This window comes from Hippopotamus amphibius, chromosome 2, assembly GCF_030028045.1.
Source record: "Hippopotamus amphibius kiboko isolate mHipAmp2 chromosome 2, mHipAmp2.hap2, whole genome shotgun sequence".
In the NCBI taxonomy this organism is placed as follows: domain Eukaryota; kingdom Metazoa; phylum Chordata; class Mammalia; order Artiodactyla; family Hippopotamidae; genus Hippopotamus; species Hippopotamus amphibius.
This window is the reverse complement of record NC_080187.1, coordinates 217,937,955-217,954,175: the sequence shown is the minus strand read 5'-3', so window position 1 is coordinate 217,954,175 and position 16,221 is coordinate 217,937,955. Positions and strand designations below refer to the sequence as shown.

At 49.6% G+C, this 16,221-nt stretch overlaps 1 protein-coding gene across 5 annotated transcripts; it reads left to right on the top strand.

Annotated features, from left to right (window-relative positions):
- Positions 1–313: 313 nt before the first annotated feature.
- On the top strand, positions 314–15,287 carry DNAJA4 (DnaJ heat shock protein family (Hsp40) member A4). 5 transcript variants are annotated; one of them, XM_057723541.1, is made up of 8 exons: positions 314–556; positions 913–1,051; positions 6,080–6,260; positions 8,135–8,239; positions 9,109–9,336; positions 10,383–10,613; positions 13,110–13,210; positions 13,307–15,275. In XM_057723541.1, the coding sequence occupies exons 1-8, from the start codon at positions 477–479 to the stop codon at positions 13,520–13,522; spliced, it is 1,281 nt and encodes a 426-aa protein (XP_057579524.1). In that variant the 5' UTR covers positions 314–476; the 3' UTR covers positions 13,523–15,275. The 5 variants fall into 5 exon arrangements, 4 of the variants coding, with proteins under 4 accessions (XP_057579524.1, XP_057579528.1, XP_057579525.1 ...); XM_057723542.1 differs by lacking the exon at positions 314–556 and adding an exon at positions 679–748 and having other exon boundaries at positions 13,307–15,271; XR_009051463.1 differs by lacking the exon at positions 13,307–15,275 and having other exon boundaries at positions 329–556; positions 10,496–10,613; positions 13,110–13,209.
- The last annotated feature ends 934 nt before the right edge of the window (positions 15,288–16,221 follow it).

Sequence of the window (16,221 nt, the reverse complement as noted above, 5' to 3'; positions counted from 1 at the left end):
GGGAACTTCAAGAGTTCCCAGCTGTGGGCAGGTGAGAGACCACTGTCCATAGCTGGGGCCAGCACTGTACGAATCTGGAAGGGCTGAGGCTCACCTCAGCCTTGAAGATGCCCCGGGGAGCGCCAGCAGCTGCAGGACCTCGGGAAATGCGGCCCCAGCACGGTGGAGGGCCCCTACCCACTCCAAACCCCTCAAAAATGCAACAATCCGAGGCAAGCCTCAGGGCTCATCCCGGCCATGACCAAACAGACGGCGGCCACACCCCCGGGGAGAGGCCGGGTGGGGACCGCGGGGCGCAGCCCTCCCAGTGCAACCGTGCGGGGCAGGGTTCCCGCCGACGCTGCTCTCCAGGCCACCCGATCCTCGGGCCAGCCGGACCCACGGACCCACGGAAGGGAAAGGCGACGGCCCCGGGGCGGCGGGACGGCCGTCGGAAGGCGCCCTGCACGCCGAAGCCATCGTCCAAGCCCCCCAACATGGCCCGGGGCGGCGGTCAGAACTGGAGCTCCGGGGAGTCAGACGGGTGGCCGGAGGAGCAGGCGGCCGAGGAGACCCGGTGAGCCGGGGGGTCCCGCCCACTAAGCCGCCGCCGCGCCCCAGCCCGCCAGCCCCGGGCGCCGCCCGAACCTCCGCGAAGGTTCTGGGCCTTTGTGGCGTCACTGTCTCCTTGCGGAACCTTCCGCCGGCGCCGAATAAAACCCGCCGCGGAGGAGCCGGCGGCTCGAGTGCGGCGGTGCCGGGCGCGCAGGTCGGCCCGGCGCGGGCAGGCGGGCGGGAGGGAGCCCCGGGCGGCGGCGGCGGCGGCGCCCGTGGCCGTGACCGTGACGCGCGGGCGGGCAGAGGGGGCGCGGGCCAGGGGCCCGGCGGGGGCGTCCGGGTCGCGCTGACGGTCCTGCCCGCCCCGCCCCGCAGAGACAAGATGGTGAAGGAGACCCAGTACTATGACATCCTGGGGGTGAAGCCCAGCGCCTCCCCGGAGGAGATCAAGAAGGCCTATCGCAAGCTGGCGCTCAAGTACCACCCGGACAAGAACCCGGATGAGGGCGAGAAGGTGCGGGCTGGGCTTGCGCGGGGCCCGCCGTCCGTTACTCAGCCCGGAGCTCGGGGGCTGTGAATTATTGAAGGCGGCGGGGAACCCGAGCCGCGTTTGTTGGGGAGGCGGTCGCCAGGCGCCGCGCACCCCGCCGCGGGGCCGGGCCGGGGGGGAGCGGGGGGCCGGGGGGTGGCCCGAGGCCGAGGGGCCGCGGCGCGGTCAGGCGGCGGGCACTTCGCCGGGCCCGGGCGTCGGGGCGGGTGCCGGGGCGCGAGGCGCCGGGCCCCCTCGTGAGCCCCCGCCCCGCGCAGCCCATTCATTCCTCCTTTGGCTCCACAAGTGTTTAGGGGGCCCCTCCGAGCGCCGAGGGGGGCCAGGACGGAGACGTGGGGCCCCAGTTCTCCTAGGGTTTGCGGGCATTCCTGTCGGAAAGGCAGCCAGCAAGCCGGGAAACTGAGGCACACGCGACCAGAAGTTGTGTACTTGCTGGGAACGACCGGGATTGAATTTTTTTTTTTTTATACTCACATTCCCTGTTGATGTATAAGCGCTAGAGATGAGTTTCTTTCACCTGAGCTAGTACCTTGGACAAACCGGGTGTCCCTCTTGAGAATGGCTGACTGGATTTGTTCTGTGTGCCTATCTCCTGCCTGATCAAGGCTGTCAGACATTGAGTAATCACCTTTTCTTTATTAAACAGGGACATGGAGATCTTTAACCTGACACATCATTTTATATGAACATTCCAGGTTTTCTGTGACAAATGAACCGCAGCTGATGCTAAGTACCAGTGATAGGCTGAAACATGTTCTGCATCATAGAAGCCTAAATTAAACTTTTTCATCCTGTTCATAGGAAAAGAGTGCTTTTTATGCCCAAGGAGGCGCATTACCCACCAGAACAGGTGATTAGAAAGATCAGGCATTGATCCTCGGGAAAGCTTCTTAGCCTTCCCACTCCTTTGACTTCTTGCCATTTTCTTATAAACCCTGGGATGTTCTAGATGGCTTTTGGAAGGTGGGGCTTTTGTAGTTGCTGACAGCAGTGACACCTGGGCCACTTTTGAAGCTGTAGATCACCTGTCTAACATTTAGGCTTGCGGAAACGGCGCTAGTCTCGAAATACCTGTCTGTGTTAGCTATTCCAAGCCGGAGAAGGCTGCCTAAGGAAGGTTGGCCGGGTGGCAGCAGTGATAGAATATTTATATTTAGCCACATGTGCCGAGTGTGGCTGTCACAGGTTTAAAATGCTTTCCTGTAAGACCGTGTGTCTGTTACTTGTGTTGTTTCTCATCTATATTTAGGTGGCTTACTGTAGCATTTGAAGTCACTGGCTTTCTCCGTGGTGTTGGTGATTCATAGATGTGCTCTCTAAATTCATTGTAGGCTGTGTCTGAGAATATCCTTTAAGGAGGGCACACCCAGGCTTCTAATTTCACGTTTCAGGGGCGGTGTGTGGGAAAGCCTTCTGACCCTGGTTCAGGTCAGATCTCATAGCACTCTCCAAGAGTAAGTCGTGGCTGTGTGCCATTGGAGTGAGTCTGCTCTTGGTGCTCTGAAGCTTTTTTTAAATTGGACTTGACCTGTACTACATTTCTGTAGATGCTGCCCTGCGTATATCTGTCTGAGCAGAGGTGGTTGATTTGTTTTAAACCAATATTTATTTATAGCCAGACACTGAATTAGTGTCACATAAGTGAGGTTCTTGAAGTGTCTGGCAGGTCCCTTTCAGCCTAGGGGTGGGGGTTTCTGTGATATTCCAAGAATACGTTTCCCTTCCCACCTTCCACGAAGGGGGTAAAACCCTTTTAGTTCTCAGCTAAAACTTCTTTCAGGGGACCGCCTTTGACCACAGGCTGAACCACTGGCCTGGCCCAGTCCTCATCCTAATTTAATTATAATTCCTTGTTTGCTGTCCTTATTTCCCAGAAACAAAAGGGGTTGAGGAGACTGGGAACACAATTTACAGAAACTCTGCTGTGAAGTTTCCTAGAGAGGACTCATTCATTCATTCATTCACCAGATACCCCCTTTTTGGTTCTGCTGTGCTGGGCACACTCTGTAGGCCTTTTCTTTTTTGTGCAAATTTGTGTGTAGTTTTTGTCCACTTTATCTGTCATAGGTGGAACCTTTTCTTCCCCCCCCAAGTTTGTCACTGTATTAATGTCTCTTCAAAAATAGACTGAGCCAGTCCGTTCTCTCTTGCACTGGGGCAGCTAAGAAGGCTGTTGGGGTGTTGGTCTTTGTTTTGTGCCCTGTTGTCCTGTGTTGCTAAGCATTGGGCGGCCTGTGTTTGTTGTCAGGTGCTCTGTATGGAGTCCACTTTTCTGCAGCTGGTTTTCTGAAAGACACATGGGCAGTGGGTCAGTAAGCGAGTCCCTTTCAGGGGCCGTGATGGGGGTATATTCTTGGCTATTAACCCCAGCTGGCTTTTGAGATGAGTTTGGTCTTTTGGCCAATTTTACTGTGACTTTTAGTTTGAATAATAGATTATTTAGTTAAGAAGTCATTAAAGAGAGCATAACAGTGCAGAAAATTTCAGAATATGGAGGAAAACCCACCAAGTACACGTCACCATAACTGCTGTCCCTGTGTTTCTTTCCAGGCTTTCTCCAGGGTGATTGTACATGGTCATCCTGGCACGTAGGTTTTTGGTTTTTCTTTTTTTCTCACCACTTAATATTATATAGAGAATATTTTTCCAAGCTGCTGCATAGTCTCCAGAGCCATTTTTCCAGCTGCGTAATAATCTTATTCAAGGTCCTGTGGGAAATGATTGCAGTCTGAAACCTCCACCTGTGAGATGGGGCTCAGGCAGGGCGCTGCATTAGACTGGGGAGTGCGGAGGCCCTCCAGGGGGGTGGGAGCCCCTCCCTTGTGAGGTCTGGCCTCTGGTCGAATCCCCCCAGTGACAGGGCATTCCTTTTCCTTTTTAGATTAATCATCCATTCTGTTACGTCCACGTGTCTTTCAAGTATTCAGAGTGTTTCTAGTGGACATTCTCATAAAGCATATTTGTCTAGTACAGACGGGCCCAGAGACTCTCTGGGGGCAGCCTGGCCTGGTTGCTTTCTGATCTTCTGTACCAGGCACCTAATCCCTACACCTTGTTTTTCTTCTGTGAAAAGGCGTAGTAGTGAATGATACCTACTTCTTTACAGAAATGGTATAAGAATCAACGTATCAAAAGACCTAATTACCTTGAGTATGATTCTGATCATTCTAAGACATTTTTTTAAAATTACCCAGTTAGCTGTTATTTATTAGTTACTTATTAGCGTTCTATCAGGAATCTATAGTACAAGCAAGAGAAAACCTAGTGTCTCTGTTAGTTTCCATATTTGTATTTTCAAAGCACTTTTTTCTGTATGTTCTGTATTTTTTTTCCCCCTAAACCGTATCTCTGGAGGGCCAAGACCCTATCTCACTTACTCATTTCTCAATTCCCAGAATTGAGCCATGCATATAACAGATGTTTACCAAGTGACTTCTACATGCCAGACAGCGTTGTAGGTTTGGGGATATGGTAGTGGACAAAGCTGCCCTAACTCCCTGTCCTCACGGAGCTGACATCGCAGTGGGGGACACAGTCCCAGCAATAAGAGCTCTGGTGCCGGGGAACAGCAAGGAGGCCGACGGAGCGCAAGCAGAATTGTGGGGAGCTGGAGGCAAGAGGTGTCAGCTTAGGCTTGTAGATCAGAATAAGAGCTGGCTTTTTCTTCAGGTGAAACGGGCCCTTTGGAGGGCTCGGGGCCGAGGATTGACATGATTAGCTGGCAAGTTCTGGCTGCTGTGCGGAGAAGAGACTGAAAGCTGAGGTGAGGGTGGAAGATGGGAGTCCATTGAAGAGGTTACTGTGGTTATCCAGGCCAGAGCGGGTGGCCTCCGCCAGGGCAGGCATGGTGGGGGTGGGGGTGAGAAGGGATGGATTTTGGATGTTTTATAGTGTTTTGATTTTATGTTAAAAACGTCCATATATCTGCAGGAAAGATGAGAGTGGTACAACGAACACCTGCATCTCTTTCACCTGCCTTCACTGATTATAAATGTCACCACATTTGCTTTCCCTATATTATTATTATTTGCTAAAGCTTTTGACAGTAAGTTGCATGCATCATAACTTTTCAGCCCTAAATATCTTAGGGAAAATAACATCCTTGTACATAAGCATAGTACGTTTATCAAATTTAAGAAGTTTAACATTGAGAAAAAAACGAATTTTTCCAGTTGTCCCAATGTCCTTTGTAGCAGTTGTTTTCCCCAGTGCAAGATCCAGTCCAGGATTCAGTCCAGGGTCACACATTGCGTTTAGTTTTCCTCTCTTTTAGATTTGCAGAATATACTTCAATTTGGGTTTTCTGATTCTTTTCTTACAGTTGGATTCCAGGATACATTTTTGGCAGGAGTGTGGCACATGGGGTGTTCTGTCTGTCTTAGGGTACTGGAGGTGGACATTTGAAGGTAGCACCAGAAGGATTTGTTGACAGATGAGATGTGAGGGAGAGGAAAGGAGGTTTTGACATTGCTAATAAATGAGATATGGGGGAGACTGTGGGAGGGGCAGGACTTTGGGGGGGAGATCAGGACAGATTTGTGCACAGTGTCTGCAGCCTGCACGTGGATGGGTGCTCACAGATGTCTGTAGTTGAATTTCATGCTAGTAAACTAGGAAAGCAGCCCTCCTGGGCTGGAAAGCAGCCCTCCTGGGCTTTATCCGGTTGTGGGTTAAGCCCTGGCCTGGTCTCACTGCATCTTAGCTCCATTCCACTTATTCCTGTCAGGTGCAGCCTGAGGAGGGGGAAACTCCTACCTACTGCTCTGTATCCTTGTTCTCTGCAGTGGCCCTGCCTCTCACCCCTTAGTAATGTTTGCCATATGTATCCCACTGTACAAGGCGATTAAATGGAAAAGTCAGGTTCCAGATAATGTGTAGACCTGCTAGTTTGGGGGGTTGGGTGCAGAATCCCTCTGTCATTGCATGTATATGGTAGGTTTTGCTTCGTAAACAACTCAAACCTTCTCTTTTTAATCTTTGTTTCTTTTAAAGTTTAAGCTTATATCCCAGGCATATGAAGTGCTTTCAGATCCAAAGAAGAGGGACATTTATGACCAGGGCGGCGAACAGGCGATTAAGGAAGGAGGCTCAGGCAGCCCCAGCTTCTCTTCCCCCATGGACATCTTTGACATGTTCTTTGGTGGCGGAGGACGGATGGCTAGAGAGAGAAGAGGTAAATGCTTTGAAGGATGTTAAGCAAGTTTTATAGTTTCCAAATCGTATGTGTTACTGGAATCAGGACGGATCATGCCTTAAAAGGGTGTGGTTGTCATGTCTGGGGATCATTAGCTTTAAATAGTTCATCACTTGTTTAGTATCCAGTCTACCTGAAATCTCTTAGTGCATTTAGCAATTAGTTGCCTGACACCCTCCCAACACCACACATAAAGGAGCACATGGGGAATTCCCTGGTGATCCAGGGGTTAGGACTCAGCACTTTCACTGCTGGGGTCCAGGTTCAATCCCTGATCGGGGAACTAAGATCCTGCAAGTGGCATGCCCGCTGCCCGCGAAAACAGAGCAAATGGTGGTAAGGAGGAAGGAGGAACGTCCAGTTCACCTTGCCTTCTTTCTCTCTTTTGCTGGGGTCAGGTTCCTGCGTGTTCTAAGGGACGTAAGTGGCACCTTCTGTGGTTATTAGTGATGTCTCTGCCGAGAGTGCCCTCCTCCGCCCCGTGCCTGCTGGCATGGGTCGGGGCCCGTGGGCTCTGTATCTGGTTGGTGCTCTGCCATGTGCAGTGTGGCCTCATTTTCTCAGCCTGCTCAGGAGATTTTCTAGGTAACAAAATTTACCCCTTGATGTTTGAATATCTTTGTAAAAGAAACCACCTTACCTCTCTCTTCAGAATGCATCAGGACCAGCAGCTTGGTCCCAGCCTCTGTTTTTGAGTTCTGGGGTTCGTTCTTCCTAATTTTTCTACCCCTTACCTACTGCCAGGCTCTGGGCTGTCACCTCTGACTGTTACCAGTGGTCTCTAATAGCCCCTTTCCCCTGCCCGGCTTACAGTTGATACTCTGCTTTGGACCTCAAAACCAGATAAATGACCAAGCTTGTTAAAATCCTGGATGAAATCAAAACACATAAGCTCTGCATTGAGGTTTAAGAAGAGTGGTTTTGGGTCAACAAGAGGCCCCTGGATAAATAAGGCTGTACTTGCTCTCACATTATAATTGATTTTGAGCTTTGAAAAGCTTGGCTGTCAATTCTGTGAATACAGTGTGCTGAAAATCACCAAGTGTTTATTAGGGAAAAATCCTTACTCTGTTGTTTGGGTATGTTGCCTGCTCATATAATTGACAGTGCGGATGTGATTAAAACCTTGGGTATCCTCTTGCCCAGCTCTCTCACTGTCTTGAGATGAACCACTTCACGCCCTTAATTAAGTCTTCTCTCACAGTTGACAGCCAATAAACAAGGACAGCATCTCAGTGACCTCAAGAGCCCTGTGGGCAGCAGAGGGGGCCCTGATGCTGTGGGTCCTGACAGGCTGTCATGGCGCCAGAGCAGACAGACTCCCACCCTGGGGATGAAAGGCCACTGTCCTGGATGCACAGACAAGATTTCCACAGATGGAAGTTCTCACTTGGCCACAAGACATAGAAGGGCTCAAAAAGTAAAGGGCGTTAGGTTCAAGGAAGAGTTTCAAGTAAAAGTCCAGAGACTGACGTTATGCATTATCTGTAAGGAGAGGGCTCCTTACATGGGGAGGATCTAGTTAACCAGTCTCATTGGTTAATGTTGCCTTGGGTTTCCTCATTGATCTCTCATTCTCAGATTTGTTCTTAGAAAATAAAGACGAAAGTCTTTGTTGACATCTATAAATGATTGAATAATTAGCTCATAGCTGGAAAGGGTATTAGTTCTCACATTGGCAGAGCCAGAAGGATGGGCCAGGTGTAACAGGAGCATTGCTTCCCATAGGGAAGGGAATGAATGACACCGGCACAGCTTGAGACTTCATACGACTAAAGGTCATATGGGTGGTATTTAATAGAGTGGTATATTTAATACAGTGTTACTAATTGTCTTTTTCCCCCCTTGGTAAGGCAAGAATGTTGTACATCAGTTGTCTGTAACTCTTGAAGATTTATATAATGGAGTCACAAAGAAATTGGCTCTCCAGAAAAATGTAATTTGTGAGAAATGTGAAGGTAAGAATTAATTTCTGAATGAGTCTCATAGTTCTGGTCCCTTAGATCTAGAAACAATTCTTACTGTTTTACAAATCAGAGAAGAATAATTTATCTTTTCAACTGTAAAGGTCAGAGATTGCAAACAGGTGACAGTTTCATTTGGCCCTGTGCATTTTTTATTTGGACTGTACACTTAATATGTTGACAATTATTTTAAAAATATAAAAATCAATATGGTTCACCTGACCTAGGGGTCAGCAAACTTTTGCTGTAAAGGGCCAGATGGTATTTTAGGTGAGCCATGCAGTCCCTGTCGTAGCTATTCAACTCTTCGTGCAGAAGGAGCTACAGGCAGTAAACAAACATATCACGTACCTGTCTCCCAATAAAGCTTTGTTTACAAAACCAGGCGGCTAGCCATAATTTACTGTCCTTGACTTAAATGTAAATGTAATTAATGTAGTTTTTAAAAATCTGAATTTTTAAGAAAAGTCAGATCTGGTGACTTGGTTGCACATTGTCCCACAGAGAAGTGGCTGGGCTGGGTAGCCACTGCTGTGGACAGGGCTGTTCTCCAGTCTGCTCTGGTCACACATAGGCATGGGTGTTTTTCCACCCTGGGGTGGAAGAAAACAGTTGGTGACGTTAAAGCAATGAATTTGACTTGGTACAGCCCAAACCACAAATGTCTGCGATCACATGTTAGTATCTGGATGTTGTCTGCTTGGCTGGAATCATCCAGGCTCTTCCACGTGGCTTTTCATGGTTGTAAATAGTCAGAACTCAAACCCCGGGGTCCAGTTTCATGGCTCACTGTCATTCTGCGGTGGCGCCCAGCAGGGACGCTTCTAAGAGAAGAGCACAGCCTCGTGCCTGTCTCCCCACAGGCGTTGGTGGAAAGAAGGGATCCGTGGAGAAGTGCCCGGTGTGCAAGGGGCGAGGGATGCAGATTCACATCCAGCAGATCGGGCCAGGCATGGTGCAGCAGATCCAGACCGTGTGCATCGAGTGCAAGGGCCAGGGCGAGCGCATCCACCCAAAGGACCGCTGCGAAAGCTGCAGTGGTGCCAAGGTGATCCGAGAGAAGAAGATTATCGAGGTGCACGTGGAGAAAGGTGAGGCTGCGCAGCGCTAGTGCCCCCCGCTGGTGGACATGCGTCTCAGGTGCTTATTGTGGGGCACACGTGTTAGGTTGCAGGGAAGTGAGACATAGTACGACCGGTATTCAGGTGCCGTTAGAGTGTGCCATCAGGTCTTCTGATTTCCAAGGCATCTTCCGTTGGCCCTCCCTGGCTTTATTCCCATCTGTGTCACCTGCCAAAGTGTTCTTGCTGAGGCCTGCTTCTTTGAGATCAAAAACAACCTCCTTTTAAGGTTTTCCAATGCCCTGGAAGTCACTTGACCTTAATTTTGGTTAATTGCCCTCTCTTGCCATTCTCAAACCATTACTTTAGAGTCCTTTAGAGTGTTGTTTCTTACGGCTTTTGTCGCTCGGCCATAAAAGCTTCTGTGAGTCTTCGTAGCTGTGTGTCCCTTTCCTCCACACATTTCCCCTCTGTTGCAGCAAATTCTCCCAAATCCAGCACCTTCCCCTGCTATTCATTTTGCCTGGAGCCATCATTTTAAGGTATTTTTCCCTCTTAGTTGTTCCCGCTGATTATTCTATGGCTTCCTAATCCAGCGGATGTGTTTTAGGTGAGAGATGAGACCAGAGTACGGAAATCAACACCCAAACCAACACCCAAACCAACACACAGGTTGAAGTGCTTAACCCTGTGCCTGTGTGCACAGGTACTTCTTAGAAGCCCCCCAGAGCCCAGCGCCGCCTGTGTGTCGAGAAGCAGGCGGTGACGTTGTGCTCACGGTGCAGTGGCAGCTGTGGCGTCACAGGACCTGGGAGGGTGGGGAGTGCGCCGTGAACTTGCGATGTGACAGCCTCGTTTCCCACTCTCCCTGCTGCACACTTGTCTGAGGACCCTCGCTATGCTGAGGGGTGTGAGGCCTCTTGGTCAGTGTTAATCCCAGCCCCGGGCCTGCACGAGGTTGGGAGGCTTGATTAATAAAGAACCCCCGAAGGGCTCTGTGAGCCTTCTTCAAAAGCTTTGTTGAAAGTATGGTTTTTAAGAAAAATGGCTAATCAGAAAGGGATGATGTTTCATAGGTATGAAAGATGGGCAAAAGATACTATTTCATGGAGAAGGAGATCAGGAGCCTGAGCTGGAGCCTGGCGATGTCATAATTGTGCTTGATCAGAAGGATCATAGTGTCTTTCAGAGACGAGGCCATGACTTGATCATGAAAATGAAAATTCAGCTTTCTGAAGCCCTTTGTGGCTTCAAGAAGATGATAAAAACACTGGATGATCGAGTCCTTGTTATTACATCCAAATCAGGTAATGTTTCAAATGTGTTTCGTTGTAGTTGTTCTGTATGTTTGGCATAATGATACTGGCAACTTAGCCTGGTTTCACATTCAAGGTTGGTTTCTGTTGCAGAAGTTAGCGTGACTTGATTTTCTCTAAATTTAAAGTCATCACTAGAGACTCAAGAATTCTGTGAATTTTAGTCTCCTTGAAAAAAATTCATAGTTGGGGAAAGAGCCTCAAAACAGGAATCTTGATCTAAATGTCTACCTGGAACCTGCCAATTTAACTTAAATTTTTTAGAAATTAACATTTGTATAATAGAACACAGCTGACAGTAGGTGGGGTTTTTCTATCAAATGGTGATCTGTGCTGATTCATCCACGTTTCTCTAGCCTCTGTATTGTCAGTTACACGTGGGAGACATTTTAAAATAGAATTTTCCTGAAAAAAAGACATAGCCTGCCAGCTTCCCCTTGGCAGCTTCTGGAGGACGGCCTGTCTGCACACACACGGAGCTTGAGGAGCTGCCTCTGGGCCCACAGGGCTCTCGGAGGCCTGAGAGCTCAGCCTGCCAGCATGTGTGCGGATGCCAGGCTCCCAGGAGGGCTAGAGTTCCCTGCCGTTGAGTCCACGTGGGCCCCAGAGCACCTGCCTGGAAGGGGCTGCGGGCAGGCCAGGCATATTGGAGAAGGGAGAGAGGCGAGGCTGGGGCCCTCAGTTTGAAGCTGCCTCTGAATAGCACTTCCGGTCAGTTGTCCATGTCAGAGAATGTCTGCACAGGTGTGGTGGCCAAGCCACCCGGACATCCTCGACCCCATCACTGCCCATGAGCAGTGCTGCTCTGGTCGCCTTGCTGGCCACAGGGTCAGGGAGTAACTTTTCCTGTGGGCATCTGAGGTTTAAGGCTAGAGGGGTGGGTTCAGGGCTGGGGTGGGAGGTAACCAGCCAATAAACCTGTTCAAGGGCAGTGGTAGCTGGTAGTAAGAATTAAGACCCTGAAGTCCAGTGGAGTGAGCCACCTTGCCTCCCTAACCACCTTCCAGGGCTTTCCTGCCTCTGTGTCCATTTCTCTCTTCCCCTTTCTGGCCTGTTCTCTTTCTCTGCCACTCTCCTCTTTGGCTTTTTCTGTTCCCTCTTTTTGTGTTTTTTGTTTGCTCATTTTTTGTGTGTGTCCTCTCCTCTTCTTTCGCCTCTTCTTATTTTGGCTTATTTCTCTTCCCTTCATTTCCTCTTCTCTCTTCTGCTGTTGAAGTGACTTCCTCGCCAGAGGCCCTTAGGCTGTCTAGAGCATGGCCAAGAATCAGGAGGTTAAAGAGAAAAGTGCCTTAAGAGCTTCACCCCGACGGAAGAGCTGACCCATCGTCTCTTTCCTTTTCTTAACGTGTGGATGCCCATGCCTGGTGCCACGGTTTCCCTGCCCCCAGTGAGTTAGAAGCAGTAGCGTGGGGAGTTGTGCTGAAAGCAACAAGAAGTGGCACCTGATAGGAAAAGAGAGACAGAAAAGCTACTGAAAACAAAACAAGGACCCCAGCAGGCTCAGCGGCCTGGGGCCGTTTAGCTCAGGGGCCCCGTCCTGCAGTCAGCAGCTCTGAGGGCCACGGCGTGTCGCAGCCTTGTATGAATGACCCCCAGGGAGAGTCCTCCATGTGCTTTATTTTAAAGTATTTCCTGGGAGTTTTTAAAAGATTTCCTCTTGAGAGAGTTCACCCAGGGGAGTGGGATGCTGAGTAAATGAGTGTTCGGGCTCTCCCACCCCCGGTTTTCCTAAGCATTTCTTTCTTTGTCCATTTTCATTACTGAGCTGAAGAGCATACTTTAAAGAGACCCTTTTATCCCTTTTCATGTTTGGAAGGAAATAATATGTTTAGATTTGGGGGCGAACCAAGAGCTCTGAGGGGGGCTAAACTCCCATGATGCCTTTTGAAAAAGTGTAGAACGTAAGACCCAGTGAGCGCAAGCCAGACCAGCTCCAGCCCACCGGCGCGTGGAGGCTGCCCGAGGCCGGCGCCACTTTGCGCTCCCCACTCGGAAGGCTGGCTCTTCTGCCACGCGGGATCTGGCTGCACTCCTTGGAGGCCCATTCCTGCTCCAGGCTCTGCTGGAGTCTGTGAGGAGCAGACTCTCCTCCCACTCATGGGAAGGTTTTTTGTAATGACCTGAAGAGGCAGGCTGACAGGTATTAGCCCTGTTTACCCAGGCTGAGTGTTGATTCCTAGTTCATTTTTTTAAACCAACCTTATCGTGGGGGCTCCAGCCTGCTCCCGGATATACCGCAGGAGCCCAGCACATGGGTCAGAGGGTTCCACTCCTGCCCCCCTCCCTCATCCCCTTCACCCAGCTGGTTCCTCTCACAGAGATGGTTCTGGCTGGGACCAGCTTTCTGGTCAGATGCTCCGTGACCCCTGCCTTTGCCTGCTGCTGTGGGGGTGCTAGGATCTGCCCCAGGCTTTCCCAACAGGGAGACTGACTTCTCAAGGCTGCCTTCTGTCTTCCTGTTTCATAAGTAGACCTTTTCTGCGGCAGGTGAGGTGATAAAGCATGGGGACCTGAAATGTGTGCGTAATGAAGGAATGCCGATCTACAAAGCACCCCTGGAGAAAGGGACTCTGATCATACAGTTTTTAGTAAGTGCATGTGTTTTATTCTCATGGGACATATAATTAAATGCCTTAATTAGCAAGGGAAGAAACAACTACTCTTTCCCACCTCATCCTTTACAGGTTATTTTTCCTGAAAAACACTGGCTTTCTCAAGACAAGCTTCCCCAGCTGGAAGCTCTGCTCCCTTCTCGACAGAAAGTCAGGATTACAGACGACATGGATCAGGTGGAGCTGAAGGAGTTTAATCCCAATGAGCAGAACTGGCGCCAGCACAGGGAGGCCTACGAGGAGGACGACGACGGGCCCCGGGCCGGAGTGCAGTGCCAGACGGCATGACGTGGCCCGGTGCGGCGTGGCCCGGCCGGACTAGCACGTGGTGAATGTAAAGTTGGCACAATGAACATGGCGTCGCTTTAATGGCCTCGTGTTTGGGGTGTCCTGTGTATGTGTTCAGCATTCTCAACTGCTGAGTGTCTTTTTGGTTTTTCTTTTGGTTGTAACTTAAGTTATAGCTTAATTTATATTTAAATGTTTTAAGTGTAAATCATCTCTAGTCTGCATATGGAATCTGTTTATTTACATTTTCAGGATATTTTTGAGATGCCAGTTACCGCACTGACACTTTGAGCTTCTAGTGGCTTTGCCATAATTCAGTTCTACCAATAAAGCACAGCCCAGACAGCAGCACTCAGCCCCCAGCAAACCTCCAGGCCTGAAGTGGGCAACCTGGCCCACGTCTAGCTCTGCGGTTTCTTTCCCTCCCCACCTACCTCCCATGGCAAAGTTACTGAGGGCATGATCTCAGGGCTGCTAATGTGACATTTCTGAATCTAGATTCTAGATGATTCTCCTCAAGAATAAAAGCACATCTGTGGGTTGGACCTGGCTGCAGGTCCAACTTGGTTCTTACTGTCCTGTGCCCTTGAATGTTTGGAACGAGGTGTGAGTGTGTCCGACCAGCTCTCGTGGAAGCTTCCTGAACCTTCCATGCCTTGTGAGGACAAACCAGTGTTTTAAATGAAACACTGATTAAACTGTTTGCCTGTGACCCCTGCACCTTGTTTTTTGTTGTTTTATTTTCCGTTGACAGCCTTTGCCGTGCTCTCCCACCCAAGTGCTTACTTGTAAAGAAAATGAAACCATTCATGTCCCCAGCAGCCTCCGTGCAGCAACGGAAGCCATGGGAGATGCTGGTGGTTCGGCCCTGCGGCACAGCTAGCTTCCCTGTCTGCCCAGTGATCCTGGGCATCTCAGTGCTTTCCACTTCATTCTCCCAGATTCAGCTCGCTCCCAAAGGATGGTTCCTCTCCTTGCACAGCCATATCACAAAGGGCTTCCTGTTCAAGGGATCATGTTTTAGTGAGAACTAAAGTTCTACTCTGGACTGCAGTCTGTCTGGACCACCACTGTAAATGATAACTTGTTTGGAGGGATATCAGCCATTCATTTACTCCTGACAGGTAGACTACAATTTAAACTTAAGGTTACCTCAACCTTTAGCCATTACTGCTCCTTTCCTTCCCGCAACAGTCATGAAGAAAAACTGCTGCCTTCTAAGCTGCTGGGTTAAAGCAGAAGCCACTTTTCAGATCCACCCTTACTTGGTTATACAGAATCTGAGAGTTTGACTTAGACCGTGGACCTACCCAGGAGGGCCAAAGGGCAGATCAGCCCCATGGCAGGTAGGTCCAGCAGATGGACCAGGCTCCAGCCCAACATTGCTGGCTAGTGGGTGGGCATAATTTGCTCAAAATAGGTATAGAAAGAGCCCACCTGTCCCACTTTGGCCATTAGTTAGGAAAGATAAAACCTCTTCTTCCAACGAAGCCTATATGAAAATCAATTTACAGATGGACCACAACTCCAGGGTGTTCTGTTTCTGTGCTGTGACTTCCTAAAAAATTATTGCTAGAAAACGACTGTCTAGTTGATGATAAGGCAAAATTACAGTCAGCTCCTTGTCATGTAAATGGAATTTGGAGGGTGTTGCTTAACATTTATTCCACCTGTACATTTGTCACTTTAAAATTAAAACCAAGCTGGTATGAGAGACAGATGGTTTTGGTTTTTTTTAAATTTAATTTTCTTGAGCTCCAATGACCAGTGCTAAGTGCCAGTTTGCCTCCTATTGGTTGATATAATGAAGTTTCCACTCTCATAGAGCTTATACTTGGGGGGGGGGGGGGGGGCGGTGGGAGAAATACAAACATCAGGCAATGATGACTGCTGTGAAGGAGCGACGGGAAAGGGGCCTGGGGAAGGTCTCTCCTGGGAGCTGACACATGAGCAGCTACCTGAAAGCAGGGAGACCTCTGAAGGTCTGAGGAAGGAACATTCTAGGCAGAGGAAATGACCAGGGCTGTGTGATCACAGGAAGGTGAACACGGCAAAGAGGCAGGAGAGAGGAGCGAGGGGCTGCGGTAAAGAGCATGGGTTTGAGTCTACAGGCTGTGGGGGGTTGGAGGAAAAGCACAGGACCTGACATGAATCTCATGAAGTTACCATCAGTAAAAAGCAACCAACTTCGGAATGTTAGCTATTTACACCTTTCCCATTATGCGCAGACCATGTCTCAAGTGGGCCACTGAGGAGAACACTGAGGTGCAGTTACCTCCAGGCAGGAGGTCAACCAGAGCAGGTACAGGCTTGAGCCTGTAGACACTGTGAAGGCAGCAATACCCACCGAGCAAGTTACGGGCTTCTCTAAAAGTAACAGGGCGGAAAAGAGTGTGACGGGACATTTTTAACCTACCAAATACAAGAATGCCCAGGTAGTAGGACTACAGGACATCCCCACCCAGTCAAATATCCTGTTTCCTTCAGGACCCCATTCTGAAATAGATTAGCTTTCTCTCACAGCTTCTGCATGACTCACCCCCTGGAAGAGTGAGCCTGAATTTCTGTACTGGGAGGTTCAGAAAGTGCCTGGATGTGTTCACTCCTGAGGCAGATGCTCGCTTTCGCATAATGATGCCGATTCCTCTCACTGTTCCACCAGTAACAGGGCAAATGAGAACGAAGCATGTTCAAGAGCA